Source organism: Loxodonta africana, chromosome 3 (assembly GCF_030014295.1).
Source record: "Loxodonta africana isolate mLoxAfr1 chromosome 3, mLoxAfr1.hap2, whole genome shotgun sequence".
NCBI classification, from domain to species: Eukaryota; Metazoa; Chordata; class Mammalia; order Proboscidea; family Elephantidae; genus Loxodonta; species Loxodonta africana.
The window spans coordinates 99,822,061-99,835,900 of NC_087344.1; the positions used below are offsets into that span (position 1 = coordinate 99,822,061).

The 13,840-nt window shown below is 39.4% G+C and overlaps 1 protein-coding gene across 1 annotated transcript in view; it reads right to left on the reverse strand.

Moving 5' to 3' along the window:
• Positions 1-13,840, reverse strand: part of C3H1orf87 (chromosome 3 C1orf87 homolog) — a 93,228-nt gene that overhangs the window by 41,479 nt on the left and 37,909 nt on the right. Inside the window, exons 6-7 of the mRNA XM_003411050.3 lie at positions 10,810-10,975; positions 3,887-3,984 (exon numbers count right to left, since the gene is read on the reverse strand). Coding sequence (XP_003411098.1) covers positions 3,887-3,984; positions 10,810-10,975 — 264 coding nt within the window. The remainder of the gene's footprint in view (positions 1-3,886; positions 3,985-10,809; positions 10,976-13,840) is intronic.

A 13,840-nucleotide genomic window follows, 5' to 3' on the forward strand; every position in this document is an offset into this window, starting at 1 on the left:
AGAAGCCAAGGATGACAGGTATGTTGTTTTTACTTTTATTCAGTTCAAAGTATTTTCTAATTTACCTTATAATTTTCCTTTGATCATAGCTTATTTAGAGTATGTTGTTTAATTTCCAAATATTTCAAGATTTCCAAGATTCTTTTATTATTGATTTTAATTTAATTCTATGGTAGCAAGAGAACATACTTTGTTTGATTTCATTCTTTTAAAATTTACTGAGACTTTGTTTCATGTCCCAGAATTTGGTTTACCATTTAAATATTCTGTGTTCATTTAAAAATAATCTGTATTCTGCTCTGGTTGGGTTGAGTGTTCTATAATTGTCACTTAGGTTAAGTTTGTTGATAGTGTAGTTCAAATCTTCTATATTCTTCCTGATTTTTTTTTTGCTATATTAATTACAGATAGCCCATTGCCATCAAGTTAATTCTGACTCATAGCAACCCTACAGGACAGAGTAGAATCACCCCACAGTGTTTCCAAGGAGTGGCTGGTGGATTTGAACTGCCAACCTTTTGGTTAGCAGCCAAGCACATAACCATTGCACCACCAGGGCTCCATTTCAGATAAAGGTGTTGAATTCTCAACTATAATTGTATATTTGTCTACTTCTCCTTTCGGTTCTGTTTTTGCTTCATGTACTTTGAATCTCAGTTGTTAATGGACTGAACTTTTAGGACTGTCATGTCCTCTTGATTAACTTTCTGGCACTATCCCTTGCTTTGGAACATACTTTAATTGATATTAATGTAACCAATCCAGCTTTTTTTTTTTTTTTTTTCTATTAGGGTTAGCATGGCATATATTCTTCCATATTTTACTTTTAGCCTGTTTAAGTCTTTATATTTAAAATAGGTTTATTGTAGTACCCAGTACAGAAGACAGCATTTAATCGGGGCTTTTTTTTTTTTTTTAAAGGAAATCTAACAATCTCTGCCTTTTAACTGGTGTATTTGGACCATTGATACTTAACATAATTATTGATAAGGTTGGATATAAATCTAACATTCTGGTATTTATTTTCTATTTGTCTCATCTTTTTTTTTTCTCATTTCCATCCTCTTTCAAATAAAATTATACTTCACTAATAGTGTAAGAACCTTATCACAGTATATTTTCATTTTCCCCTCCTAGACTTTATGCTATTGTTGTCAAACACTGCACCTTCACTTATAGGCTGGTGTGAGATCTGACAATTGTTTTTGTATGTGTGTGCTTCTTTCCTTGGATTTGGGTAGTTTACTAAAAAAAATATATTAGACAGTATTAACATGAAGACTCGAGGGCAACTCTTTGCAGATTTCCACAGAAATCTTTCTGCTACTGCTAATTCTAGCTTCCTTGGTCTCCCTGAACTCCAACCTCTGTCTCCTTAACTCAGGAAGACTGCTGGGCTTTGTTTTGATTCCTCCTCACTGTGTAATAAGTTGGGAAAATTGTAGTATTCACTTTGTTTGTTTTCCTTCTCTCAGGGGTCACTGTTATGTGCTGTCTGATGTCCAATGTCTAAAAAACATTGTTTAACATATTTTGTCCTTTTTTTTTGTTGTTGTTAGTTTAAAGTGAGAGGGTAAGTAAATCTGGTTGCTGATAGGCCCTAATGGCTGGAAGTGGGAATTTCTTGTCTTATTTCTCTATGGTCATAGAAACCCTTTGGCCTTAAGAAAATCAAACATTATGTAATCCATCTTCAAGAGATGCAATAAATTGCTTCCCATATCAAACTTCTAACAGTGTCTTAAAGTCAGAGTTCTATGGTACCTGTCTTAGTCATCTACTGTGCTATAGCAGAAATACCACAAGTGGATGGCTTTAACGAAGAGAAATTTATTTTCTTACAGTCTGGTAGGCTAGAAGTCCAAATTCAAGGTGCCAGCTCCAGGGGAAGGCTTTCTGTCTCTGTGGGCTCTGGAAGAAGGTCCTTGTCATCAGTCTTCCCCTGGTCTGGGAGCTTCTCTGAGCAGGAACCCTGGGTCCAAAGGACCCACTCTGCTCCTGGTGCTTCTTTTTTGGTGGTATGAGGTCCTGCCCCTCTCTGCTCACTTCCTTTTCCTTTTATCTCTTTTAAGATAAAAGGTTGTGCAGGCCACACCCCAGGAAAACTCCCTTTACATTGGATCATGGATGTGACCTTAGTAGGGGTGTTACAATCCCATCCTAATCCTCTTTAACATAAAATTACAATCACAAAGTGGAGGACAATCACACAATACTGGGAATCATAGCCTGACCAAGTTGACAAATATTTTGGGGGGACACAATTCAATCCATGATATTCCACCCTTTGACCCCCCAAAATTCTCATCCTTGCTACATTTAAGACACCATTCACCCCATCATATCATTGCAAAAGCATTAAATCAAGTCCAAGTCCAAAATCCAAAAATTCCTCTTCATCTCTGAAATCTAGAATATAAGCTATCTGATTCTGAAATATAACAGTAGAACAGGCACAAGCTAGACATTTCCATTATAAATGCGAGAAATTGGAGGGAAAGAAGGTATAATAGGCACCAAGCAAGTCGGCAGAACACATTACATTTGCCCTCACGGCTTTGCGAGTAATCCTCTGTTCTCTGAGACCATTTACACAAAGACCCTGCCCTCCAGGCTCTAGGTATTGGCGATACTCTCCAGATTCTTAGTGGAGGACTCACAGCTCTGGGCTTCAGCTCTGCATTCCAGGCCCACTGGGATGGCAACTCTTCTCCCTTGGCTTTAGGTGTACCATTCTCCTAGTCCATTTGAGTGGTGACCACCGTTAAAAACACCAGAGGCCATGGTTCCACGCTTTGAAACCCCAGAGGTTTTGGCCATGCCTTTCAAGACTGAGGCAGCTCAGCTTCCTGTGTTCCTTGTCTCTTTAGCCTCTGCTTCCTGGTTCCTTGGCCTCTAGGCTCCTCAGGCCTCATGCCTGCATCTGCCCTGCTAGGGCAAGTGTTCCAAAGCTCGGTAGCACCCCCAATAAGTGCCTGGTGGCACCCCACTCTGCCAGTAAACTTTGGCCAGAAGGCCCAGCTCTCTTGCTCTGTGAGGCGGCAAGCCTAGCTCCACCAATAAGTGCCCGGGGTAACCCCACTCCGCCAAAAAGCCTCCTGCACAAAGACACTCAGCTCTCTCTCTCTCTCCACGGGTTGGCTCCAGCACTGTCTAGTGCTGATCTCCTGGTTCTGCTGCGGCTGGTTCTCTGTTGCTGTCAGTTCTCTTCCACTTCTGGTCCTCTGCTGCTACCACTTTGCTGCTGCTGCTGGTCTACCCATTCACAGTTTCAAAACTGCTTCTGTATTTTAGTATCTGTTAGAGCAGCACCCCACTCTCTCCATAACAAATCCTGTCTTAGTCATCTAGTGCTGTTATAACAGTAATACCACAAAGTGGGTGGCTTTAACAAAGACAAATTTATTTTCTCACAGTCTAGTAGGCTAGAAGTCCAAATTCAGGGCGTCAGCTCCAGGGGAAGGCTTTCTCTCTCTGTTGGTGCTGTAAGAAGGTCCTTGTCATCAACCTTCCCCTAGTCTAGGAGCTTCTCCATGCAGGAATCCCGGGTTTAAAGGACCTGCTCCACTCCTGGTGCTTCTTTCTTGGTGGTATGAGGTCTCTCCCCTCTGCTTGCTTCCTTTTCCTTTTATCTCTTGTAAGATAAAAGGTGGTGCAGGCCACACTCCAGGGAAACTCCCTTTACATTGGATCAGGGATGTGACCTCAGCAAGGGTGTTACAATTCCACCCCAATCCTCTTTAACAAAAAACTACAATAACAAAATCGAGGACAACCACACAATACTGGGAATCATGGCCTAACCAAGTTGACACATATTTTTGAGGGACATAATTGAATCCATGACAGTGCCTTAAGGCACTATGTGAATAAAAATTCAACTTACTTTATTTCATTTTGGTAACCCAAATCTTGATGGTTAAGCAACATTTCCAGGAAGCTCAAGGTCAGATATAGCCCATGCTTCCCACATATAGCTCTGACCTGCAAATAAGAAAGGATTTGGAGTTTCACAAGAATGAAATTAGGTTGAATGTCCCTTCCATAATTAGAATCTATATGATTTAGACAATGAATTAATATCCAGGAGTGCATCCTACCATTAGGATATTGTTTAGGGTAAAAATGTCCAACAGAATTATCATGAGCAATAAGAAATTTTTATTTAATTAACACACAGATATAGCTCATAACTCAGAAGTCACTGATACTTGAAATGCTGATCTTACATCTTTATCAATCATGAGATGGGTGGTCAAGGAAAAGGGATTATCTACAATCCATTATATAGGAAAATTACGAAGTATTTTTGTATCACTTACTTTGATTAACAAAATAAGCCTGTGGTCTTAGCAGGGCTAATACTACTATGGAAACCCTGGTGGCATAGTGGTTAAGTGTTAAGGCTGCTACCCAAAAAGGTCAGAAATTCAAATCCACCAGGAGCTATTTGGAAACTCTATGGGGCAGTTCTATTCTGTCTTATAGGGCTGCTGTGAGTCTGAATCGACTCGATGGCAAAGGTTTTTTTTTTTTTTTTTTGGTAATATTACTGTATTTTATTTGGAGGAAACTAAGACTTAGAGAGATTAAGTGACTTCCTCAGTGTCACACAGCAAATAAATGATGTGGATTATTCTAGAAATCAGATGTTTGATAAATATTTGTTGGATGAATGAATAAAGTATCATTACAGTTTCCCAAGTGCTTAACATTTTCTGATTCTGGCTAACAAGCCAGCTCAGCTCTCAGATTGTTGTGTTGGTGATACTTAGATTCAGATACGTTAGCTTTTAGGGCTATGATAGCATGTGTTGGGTGTTTAGCACAGTGGTTAAACATACAGACTTTGGAATCAAACAAACCTTATTTTGAATACCAGGTTTGCTGGTTGTGATCTGTGTGATTTTAGGAAGTTATTAAATCTTCCTATGCCGAATTACCTATCTACTAAATGAGAATGGTACTTTCTATTACCCAGTATTCTGTGAAGATCACATAACGAAATAAGGCTTACAATAGTGCCCAGCTCTTAGTAGGCATTTGATTGTTTGTTGAAATGACGTAAAGAAGAAAGGTGACAGAGACAGAGAGACAGAGACAAATAGAGAAAGAGATGGAAAGGAATAACAAAAAAAAATTGGCTAATTCTAATTCAATGGACTATACTAAATAGTAACTACTATTATAATTTTGAGAGGAAGTTTAATATAATGACATAAGTGCTTGGCTGCTAAATGAAAGGTCGGCAGTTTGAACTCACCAGCCACTGTGCGGGAGAAAGATGTGGCAATCTGCTTTCGTAAAGATTACAACCTTGGAACCCCTGTGGGGCAGTTCCACTCTGTCCTATAGGGTCACTATGAGTTGGAATTGACTCGATGGTAATGGGTTTAGTATAGTGACTAGATGGTCATCTTCATTTTTCTTTGTGGTAAAAGAGACAACAAATCTGGGTTTGAAGCTTGCGTATGTTACTTACTAGGTGTTGAGGTGTAATGTCAGGGAGCTAAAAGAGAAAAAAAAAAAAAAAAAGATTGATTTTGAACCTGAATGATGAATAAGTGTTTGTCAGAATAAGGGATTGGAAGAATTTCAAAATGAGAAAAAAACACATGCAAATAAGAGATGAGAAAGAGCATGGTGCTTTTCAGAAATTGCATGTGTTTTGACATTATCTACTCTACTGTAGTTTTATATACCCATCAGACTGGGTGGTCATTATGTGTTTACTTGTTGAGCTTCTCTACAAGACAGTGGCTTGCTGAGGGCTAGGATTGTGTTTCATTCATTTTCTTATCACCATTACCTAGCTGATAATTGTTGAATAAATGAATACATGGGTGAGTGAGGGGGTAGATGAATGAAAGAGTTGGAGTCACTGAAGAGTAGAGTGTATGTATATGAAAGGAGGCTGGCAAAAAATTAAGTGAGAAAGATAGATATTGGTCACATTTTACCATTTTACTCCATAAATAAGAACCTAATTGTCCTCATGCTTAGAACATATTGATGTATTTTTAAACAACAGTATTAAGAGGTTGTTCTAAAAACAACTTATTTCCCCAGTAACACTGAATTTTTCTCTAGGCTAAGATGAACAGCAGGTTAGAAATAGTACATCAGGGTTCCTAGAAACAGATTGATTGATAGCTGCGAAGAAACGACGGCTGACAGCTGTAGAGGATACAATAGAAACATATACACGAAAAGTCTAGCAATTTAGTATTATTCAGGATTATTACCAAAATCTTTTAAACATGAATATTCATAATCACGACCCTTAAGGGTCTGGGACAGTTCTACTCAGAATTGACTTGATGACAATGGGTTGTGACGTAGTCAAAAAGAAAAAAATAATGTGTAGTTCCTTCTGTCTAATAATGAAATGAGTTTTTAAAATCAAAAGTAAACGATGTTTGTTACTGAAAAAATGGTATGTGAAGTAAATACTTGTTGTTGTTAGGTGCCATTGAGCTGGTTTTGACTCATAGCGACCCTATGTACAACAGAACGAAACCCAGTGGTGCAATGGTTAAGAGCTTGGCTGCTAACTGAAAGGTCGGTGGTTGGTAACCTGTCAGCGGCTCTTTGGGAGAAAGATGTGGAAATCTGCTTCCATAAAGATTACAGACTTGGAAACCCTATGGGGAAGTTCTACTCTGTCTTACAGGGTTGCTGTGAGTTGGAATCACCTGGACATCAATGAGAAGTAAATACTTGATTTTCCTAAAATGCTCCTTGAAAGAATGGTGCACAGGCACTGTCTCAACTTCCTCCCTTCCCATTTATACCTCCATATGCATTTTACCACAGCACTCTACTTAACCCTTAACCTGCTTTTACCAAGTGTTGTGGATGAAATTGTGTCCCCTCCAAAACCTTAAGCCCTCTACCAGTGAATGTGATCTTGTTTGGATATAAGGTTGTTGTTTGAAGATGTAATCAGTTAAGGAGGTCATACTGGAGTAAGGTGGATCCTTACTCTTGTGGTGTCTTATAAAAGGGTAGAACAGACACGGAGACAGGGTCACACAGGAAGAGACTATGTGAAGATGCATCTAAAAGCCAAGGAATACCCGGAAATACTTGGGGCTACCAGAAGCTGGAAGAGACAAGGAAGGATTTTCCCTTAGAGCAGAGAAAGCATGGTCCTGCTAACTCCCTGATTTTGGACTCCTAGCCTCCAGAACTGTGAGACAATAAATTTTTTTTCTTCACATCCACTCAGTTTGTGGTACCTTGTTATGACAACCCTAGGAAACTAAGACACCAAGTCACTAATAATGTCCATGATTTTAAATTTAATGAATACTTTTCAGTTCCAATTGCTCCTTTTACCTAGAACTCCTTTTCCATCCCTTTCTGTCTGCTTCTTTCACCCATTCTTTACCTACATTTGCCTGTCTGCTATGATTCAGTATTCGTATCATTTCCTCTGAAGAGCCTTCATGCTAGACTAGGTTGGTATTTTTTCTCTGTATTCAAAACTACCGCCGTCACTGCATTTGTCACACAGTATTGTGTTGACATGCTTAAAATGGCACCTTTCCTCCGAGCTCCTGAAGAATGCAGGAACTGCTATCATAATAGTCTTGGAGTGGCCAGAACACATCGAGTGATTATTACGTCAAAGGTAACAATAGACTAAACATGCCATTTTGATCAGAAAGATGGCTATTGTATTGAAGGAAGGAAATGATTCAAAGTTAGTAGAAATAATGTTGTAATTTTAGGGAAGAGAAGCAACTAAATACAAAAAAGAACTCTACCAAACTGTAGAATGTTTTACAATCCTGATTTACCAGGTAAGCCACTGTCATGGCTGGAGTCTTGCCACACACTGCTGAGGTTATGGTCAAGAACGAACTTCTCATTCACAAACTCTAGTTAGTTTAGTAACAGGACTCCCTCCAGAAAAGGAAGCTACATGCAAACGAAGCAAAGAATAACTAGAGGTAGAGCAACTTGAGTTCTAGTTTGCTTCTCTTGGGAGAAAGATCTGGGAATAGTTTTTTGGGGGGTGGGGGGAAGGGAGTGTGATATAAAAGGAGCCCTGATGGCACCATGGTTAAGCTCTCAGCTGCTAATTGAAAAGTCAGCTCTTTGAACCTACCAGCTGCACTCTACGGAAGAAAGATGTGGCAGTCTGCTTCAGTAAAGATCACAGCCTTGGAAACCCTCTGGGACAGTTCTACTCAGAATCGACTTGATGACAATGGGTTGTGATGTAAAGCATAAAGAGGATGAATTCAAGAGGTGGAGACTATGGACTATGTATAGGGCTAAACTGAGCCTGCATGATTACTTAGGTTCTACAGGCCAATTGAATCTACACCTGACTTCAGAGTAGTTATTAAAATAAATGTATGTGGCTCCATTTTGCTTCAGAAGGCCTGCCAGAAGTTATCACTGCACCAAACATATGCTAGAAGGAACAGGATAAGTGAGTCCACAGGATGAATGATGACAGATATTTGATGTTTCTATACTATTCTTTCTGTGTGGTCAAAATTCCATTAAGTTTAGTGACAAGGCTCATAAATTATCCTTTAAGACTGCATTTATTTATCTGGAAAGGTACAAGTGGTCTGCAAACCTTCTGAAATGGTGACTATTTCGATGTACGTTCTCCTTCTCCCCACCCCCACCCCCAATCTGGGGAGAAAAAAAAATTTTTTTCTTTTTTTTTTTAAGGTACATACATTTTATGAGAAATTCAAAGAGGTCTGTGATTTGTGTCTCCCCCTTCCCCTCCACCCCAGCTCAACGCATACGCACATCTCAAAGTGATTAAGAACTCTGGTCAAAAGGGAGAACCTTTCCAGCTCAGATGTGGCTTTTCCCCAGCCTACTCTGAAGTCCTGAATCCAGCAGCAAAGAAGTTGGGGCGTGACTGCTGCTGCTTCTCTATCCAAGGCCCCTGGGCCTCAATTTGCCTCACGTTCTGAGGAATCAGAATTCTGTTATACATGCCTCCCAGAACTGTAATATACTTTGAGTGAGTTCCAGATGTCTTAAGAGATGCCAGATGGCTCACAAAAACCAAACCAGCTTCAAGGAAAATGTGTCCCATTTCCTTGGATATGAACCACAAAGTTAATCTTTCAGGGCCAGCTGTGGTGGGTAAGAACCTTCAAGGCCTGATCAGATAGTCAGTGTTGGTGTGGCCATTATTTGACTCTGGGAAAGGTCTTCCTTCCTTAGGCTGTTTTGAAGTAAGAATCTCATGCAAATAGTGTTTTTTTTTGTTGTTGTTGTCATTGCTTGTTTGTTTTTAAATAAGGAAAGAAAGTTATAATTAATAAGTGCACTTATATATCGGACATTGTGCTAAGTGCTTTCCCATAATTATCTCATTTAATTCCAACAGCCACAGAAGGTAGATATTTGGAACCTAGTTTTTTCCAGATGAATAATCCGAGCCTCAATGAGTTTAAGTAAAAGTATTTTAATTTTCAAGTCATTTATGTAGCATTCTATAAGTATCACCTGAGGACATCCAAGCTTCACAAATGGTGTTATGTGGTTTCTAATCTAATACAGAATTGCTGCTTTTTGGTCTGTCTCTACATCTTTTCATGACCAGAGTAAAAGCCACTTATGATAAGTGGACTTTCCTGTAGTGTTCTATTTATCTTTCTAGTTAAACATGAACACACACAATAATATGAGCTATGGCTTTGCACAGTGGTCTTATAAACAAAGTCATTGAGAAGGCTGTTTTTGCCCTAGAATGAGACCACTTTCAGCATATCCTGTCCTCGTTTCCTTAGTAACACATCACTTTTTTTTCTAAATTCTCTGACATCAACTCCAATTCCTGTCTACCCAGATAAAAGGTGTTTTCTAATTTTTCCTACAGCATATATATATTTTTAATTTTGCCTGTATTTTCCATTTCTTCTTACTTTTCTAGAACTTTAACTTGTTTATACTGGACTGAATGGAATCTTCCCGATATCTTCTACCTAAATGGAGTTCCAATTCTGGCTCTCAATTTCTACTACTTTTCTTTGCTTTAAATCCTGCCTCTGCTATTTAGTAGCTGTTGCTCTTGGGTAATTCAAGTCCGCCTTTGTCATATCGTTTTTTTTTTTTGTTGTTGTTGTTGTTCATTTGTTAAATGGGGATGATAATACCTACCTATATTTTGTAAGTATTAACTTTTCAAGAATTAAATGAAATAATTTAAGTATTTAGCACAGTGCTTGACACACTGGAAGAACCCAATAAAGGGAGATAGTGGCAAAGTGTTAATGGAGCTGTGGTAATAGTGGTAATTATTGTTTCACTTGTATCTGAAGTAGCCTCATGATTGGGGTGTGTTAGCTAAAGAAGACACATGAATTAATACGGTTCTGGATTCTCTTCTATGAAACACATCTGCACTGACCATTAATACTCCAAACATCATGCTACTCTTTATCAGAAATAAATTCATCAGTCCCTACAATGGTCTTCCTAATGAATGGGGCATTACATGTTGACCTCACGGAAGCTGGGAGAGGATGTCAGAAATGAACATTTGGCCTTGGAAAAATAAATTGTGAAATATTATTTGGGTCTTGTCATATTCCCTATCGTTAACACATAGAACATAGTTGAATGTAAATGATTCCTGGATCAATTCTGCACATTTCACAATTCCTTATTTACTTTGTTTTACTTTTTGAGAGCACGAAAACAAAGAATTGTGTAATGTAATCTACAGGCAGAACACAAATCATTACTATCTTATTAGTCTGGGCTCAATGCCCTGAAGTAGCTTTTTAGAGATGAACAAATCTGAAATCTAATTTTGGTTACCTTGGGTGGCGGAAGGCACCCGGAGAATGAGCGATCTTCTTTTCGAAAACTCAAATTTAGGCAGTCTGTGTTGAGTTTGCCATTGGCTGTCCTTAGTGCTATCTTCAAAATCTCTAACAAGCTCTTGTTCACTTCTGACTGCGAATTAGGGTCTTGGGGTGAAGTGCTGGGGTTGGATAAAAAAAAAAAAAAAAATTTTTTTTTTATAGGGGAGAAGAAAGGCTATGAAAAGACAATTCACACAAAGCAGCTACGCATCTTCATGCCATGTCCTTCACCCCTGTACACAGCTTGTGACCTGAGAACCCACCTAACAAGGCCTTCTATATCTCTGTAACCTGGTCAAGAGACTGTATTTGGAGATTTCATGGACTAACTCAGAGCTGCTCCATTCTGCTAAGCTCTACAGTCTCTTCTTTAGAAGGCACTAACCAATTTATTCGAGACAGAGCAAAACTGATACTCCATCTATCTAGTCTTCTTTTCTTGTTTTTCAGGTTGAAAGAATTAGAAGTGATCGTAGTAGTTTACTTTATCTGCTTGATCTAATTTTTTTTAAGCCTAGATAATTCCTTACAGCAAATCAAATTTCCAAACTATATCCATTGCCATGCAGTAAAGCAGATTCTGCCAGACCTCTGTAACCCGCAAACCTATACTGGTGGAGGTCCTGAAACAGATGAACTTCCTGCTCTTTATATCTGGAAAATCCAAATGAGTTTTGGGAGTAATTATTTACTTACCATCTGGCATGCAAATAAACATAATTATTAAGATTCTTCACATCACGGGACATACTTTAAATAACAGGTGAAAAACTACAGGATGGTAAGTGTTGTAATCACTTATTTTACCAACTAACTTGAGATGTTTACTCATTTAACATTCAAATTTATTTGTCCCACTGAAAAGTCTTCTCTGTGAAGCTTTTTCTGATTTCTGCTGTCTCAATTTAAATGCCACCTCCCCTGAAGGCCTTGTCTGACATCCTCTAGTCTTCATACATGTGTCAACTTCCTTTCTGTGGTGTGCTAGTAAATCGTTAACAACTGGCTGTCCTACCAAAAGCCTTAATTTGTAGCATTACCAATTTTTATGGTGAAAATATTCCCACTATGGCCAATTTTGAGCTACTAACGTGACATCCCTGAACGACAAGCAGGCTCCAGGATAGCGCTGCCCGATGGATTCTTTCATAGTACTTTGTTCTTTTCCTCAAGAAGTCTCCCTCAATTGCAATTGCATATATATTTCCTTAGTTATTGTTTAAAGTTTGGCTTTCCTAATAGACTGCTCTATGAAACACAGATCATGTCTGTTTTGTTCCTCACAGTTTCCCAGGGATCATGTGTGATACCTGGAATTGATTATTTTTAGATGTGTATAACTTTTCCGGGTAACCCTATGTGTGTCATAGTAGAGCTGTGCTCATAGAGTTTTCAATGGCTGCTTTTTTGGAAGTAGATCCACAGGTTTTTCTTCTGAGGCATCTCTGGGTGGACTCAAATCTTCAATCTTCTGATTAGCAGCCGAGCGCATTAACCGTTTGCATCACTCAGGGACTCCATTGGTTCACGAATTGTAATAAACATACCATACTAATGTAAGATGTTATAAGGGAAACATAAGGTTGCCATGAGTTCAAGTTGACTCAGTGGTGACTGATGATAACTTTTCCTGAAGGTCATATCGTATTTTCTTTTTGCTTTTGACTTTTACTCTAGCTTTGGCCAAAAATCATACTATTCTGAACTAGTTAATAACACATAATGTTTTCCAAAAGTTTGGTACAGGAGGGGAGTAGTGGGTATTTGTCTTTGTTTTGGTCACCAAGATTCTCCTGCACCCTCTTTCCCTTGCTAAGGGAATCCCCCAGCTAGGGCAGGGGGGTAACGAAGGTATGGCAGGTAGGGCCTATGCCCTGGATGCTGCCTGAGGAGGGGCATTAATGAGCAGTTTCTATGGACCATCACAATTTCCACTACCAGCTGTGAGAGATCATGCAGCAATTTGAAAGTAATTGCCATAGGCACTATTTTCCATAGATAGGTCCCTGCTCATGCGGTAGAGTCTACCTCCCACTCAAGCAGAGGAAAATGCCAGCTATTTGCTTTACCTGCCTCTCTTTTCTGCTAAGGCACATGACCCAGCCCCTGCTGATCAGATATATCTGTTCTGGATTTGAATCAGAAGCTTTCCCTCTTTTCTTGCAACACCAGTTCCTGGGGGTAGGAATCCATTAGCCTTCGGCCCCGGCTCAGTACACTGAATACCGAATGGGCAGCTGTTGTACGGAACCCATTTACTGCAGCTGGGGAGGTTTCTCAGAAGGCCTGCTGCAAGAGTTTAGTTCATCTGGTCCAACTTAGAAGATGAGAGCTGTTGCCACCCCTGCTGCCACTGGCGATGCTGGAATCTTTTTAAACATCACAGAGCTGCCCCATTAAAGGCCCTACCTGGCAGAACGTGAGGGAGGCATTTTCCTGAGCAGCACATTCATTATGAAAGAGTCTGAATTCATTACAGACCATCAGCCCTGCACTTCCACAAACTCACTGTTTGGTTTGTATAAAGCAACACCACCTCTGATGAGCTCAAAATGACTTTGTTATGCACCTTTTTTGTTGTTGTTGTTAAACAGATACCCAGGTGTCCCTGCAGGTGAAGTGAAGCAAGTTCTATTAGATCACTGGAGGTGCTGATTAAATTCAACAAATATTTATCGTGCATCTCCTATGAGCCAGGAATTATTTTAGAACTATATTAGACAGAGAGTTGGCCAGGATAGCCAATGCTCTTAACCCCAAGCGTCAAATAAGTAATTGCAAGTGCAGTGACTGTTTTGAAGGGCGGGGTGGAACAACAAAACTATGGGACCATATCGCAAAGGCATTTAACCTAGTTGAGGGGTCAGAAAAGGCTGCCTGTCTTGGACTCATAAGGCTAACATCTGCCAATGAGTAGCTGTCTTAGACATCTAGTGCATCCATAACAGAAATACCACAAGCGGATGGCTTTAACAAAGAGAAAT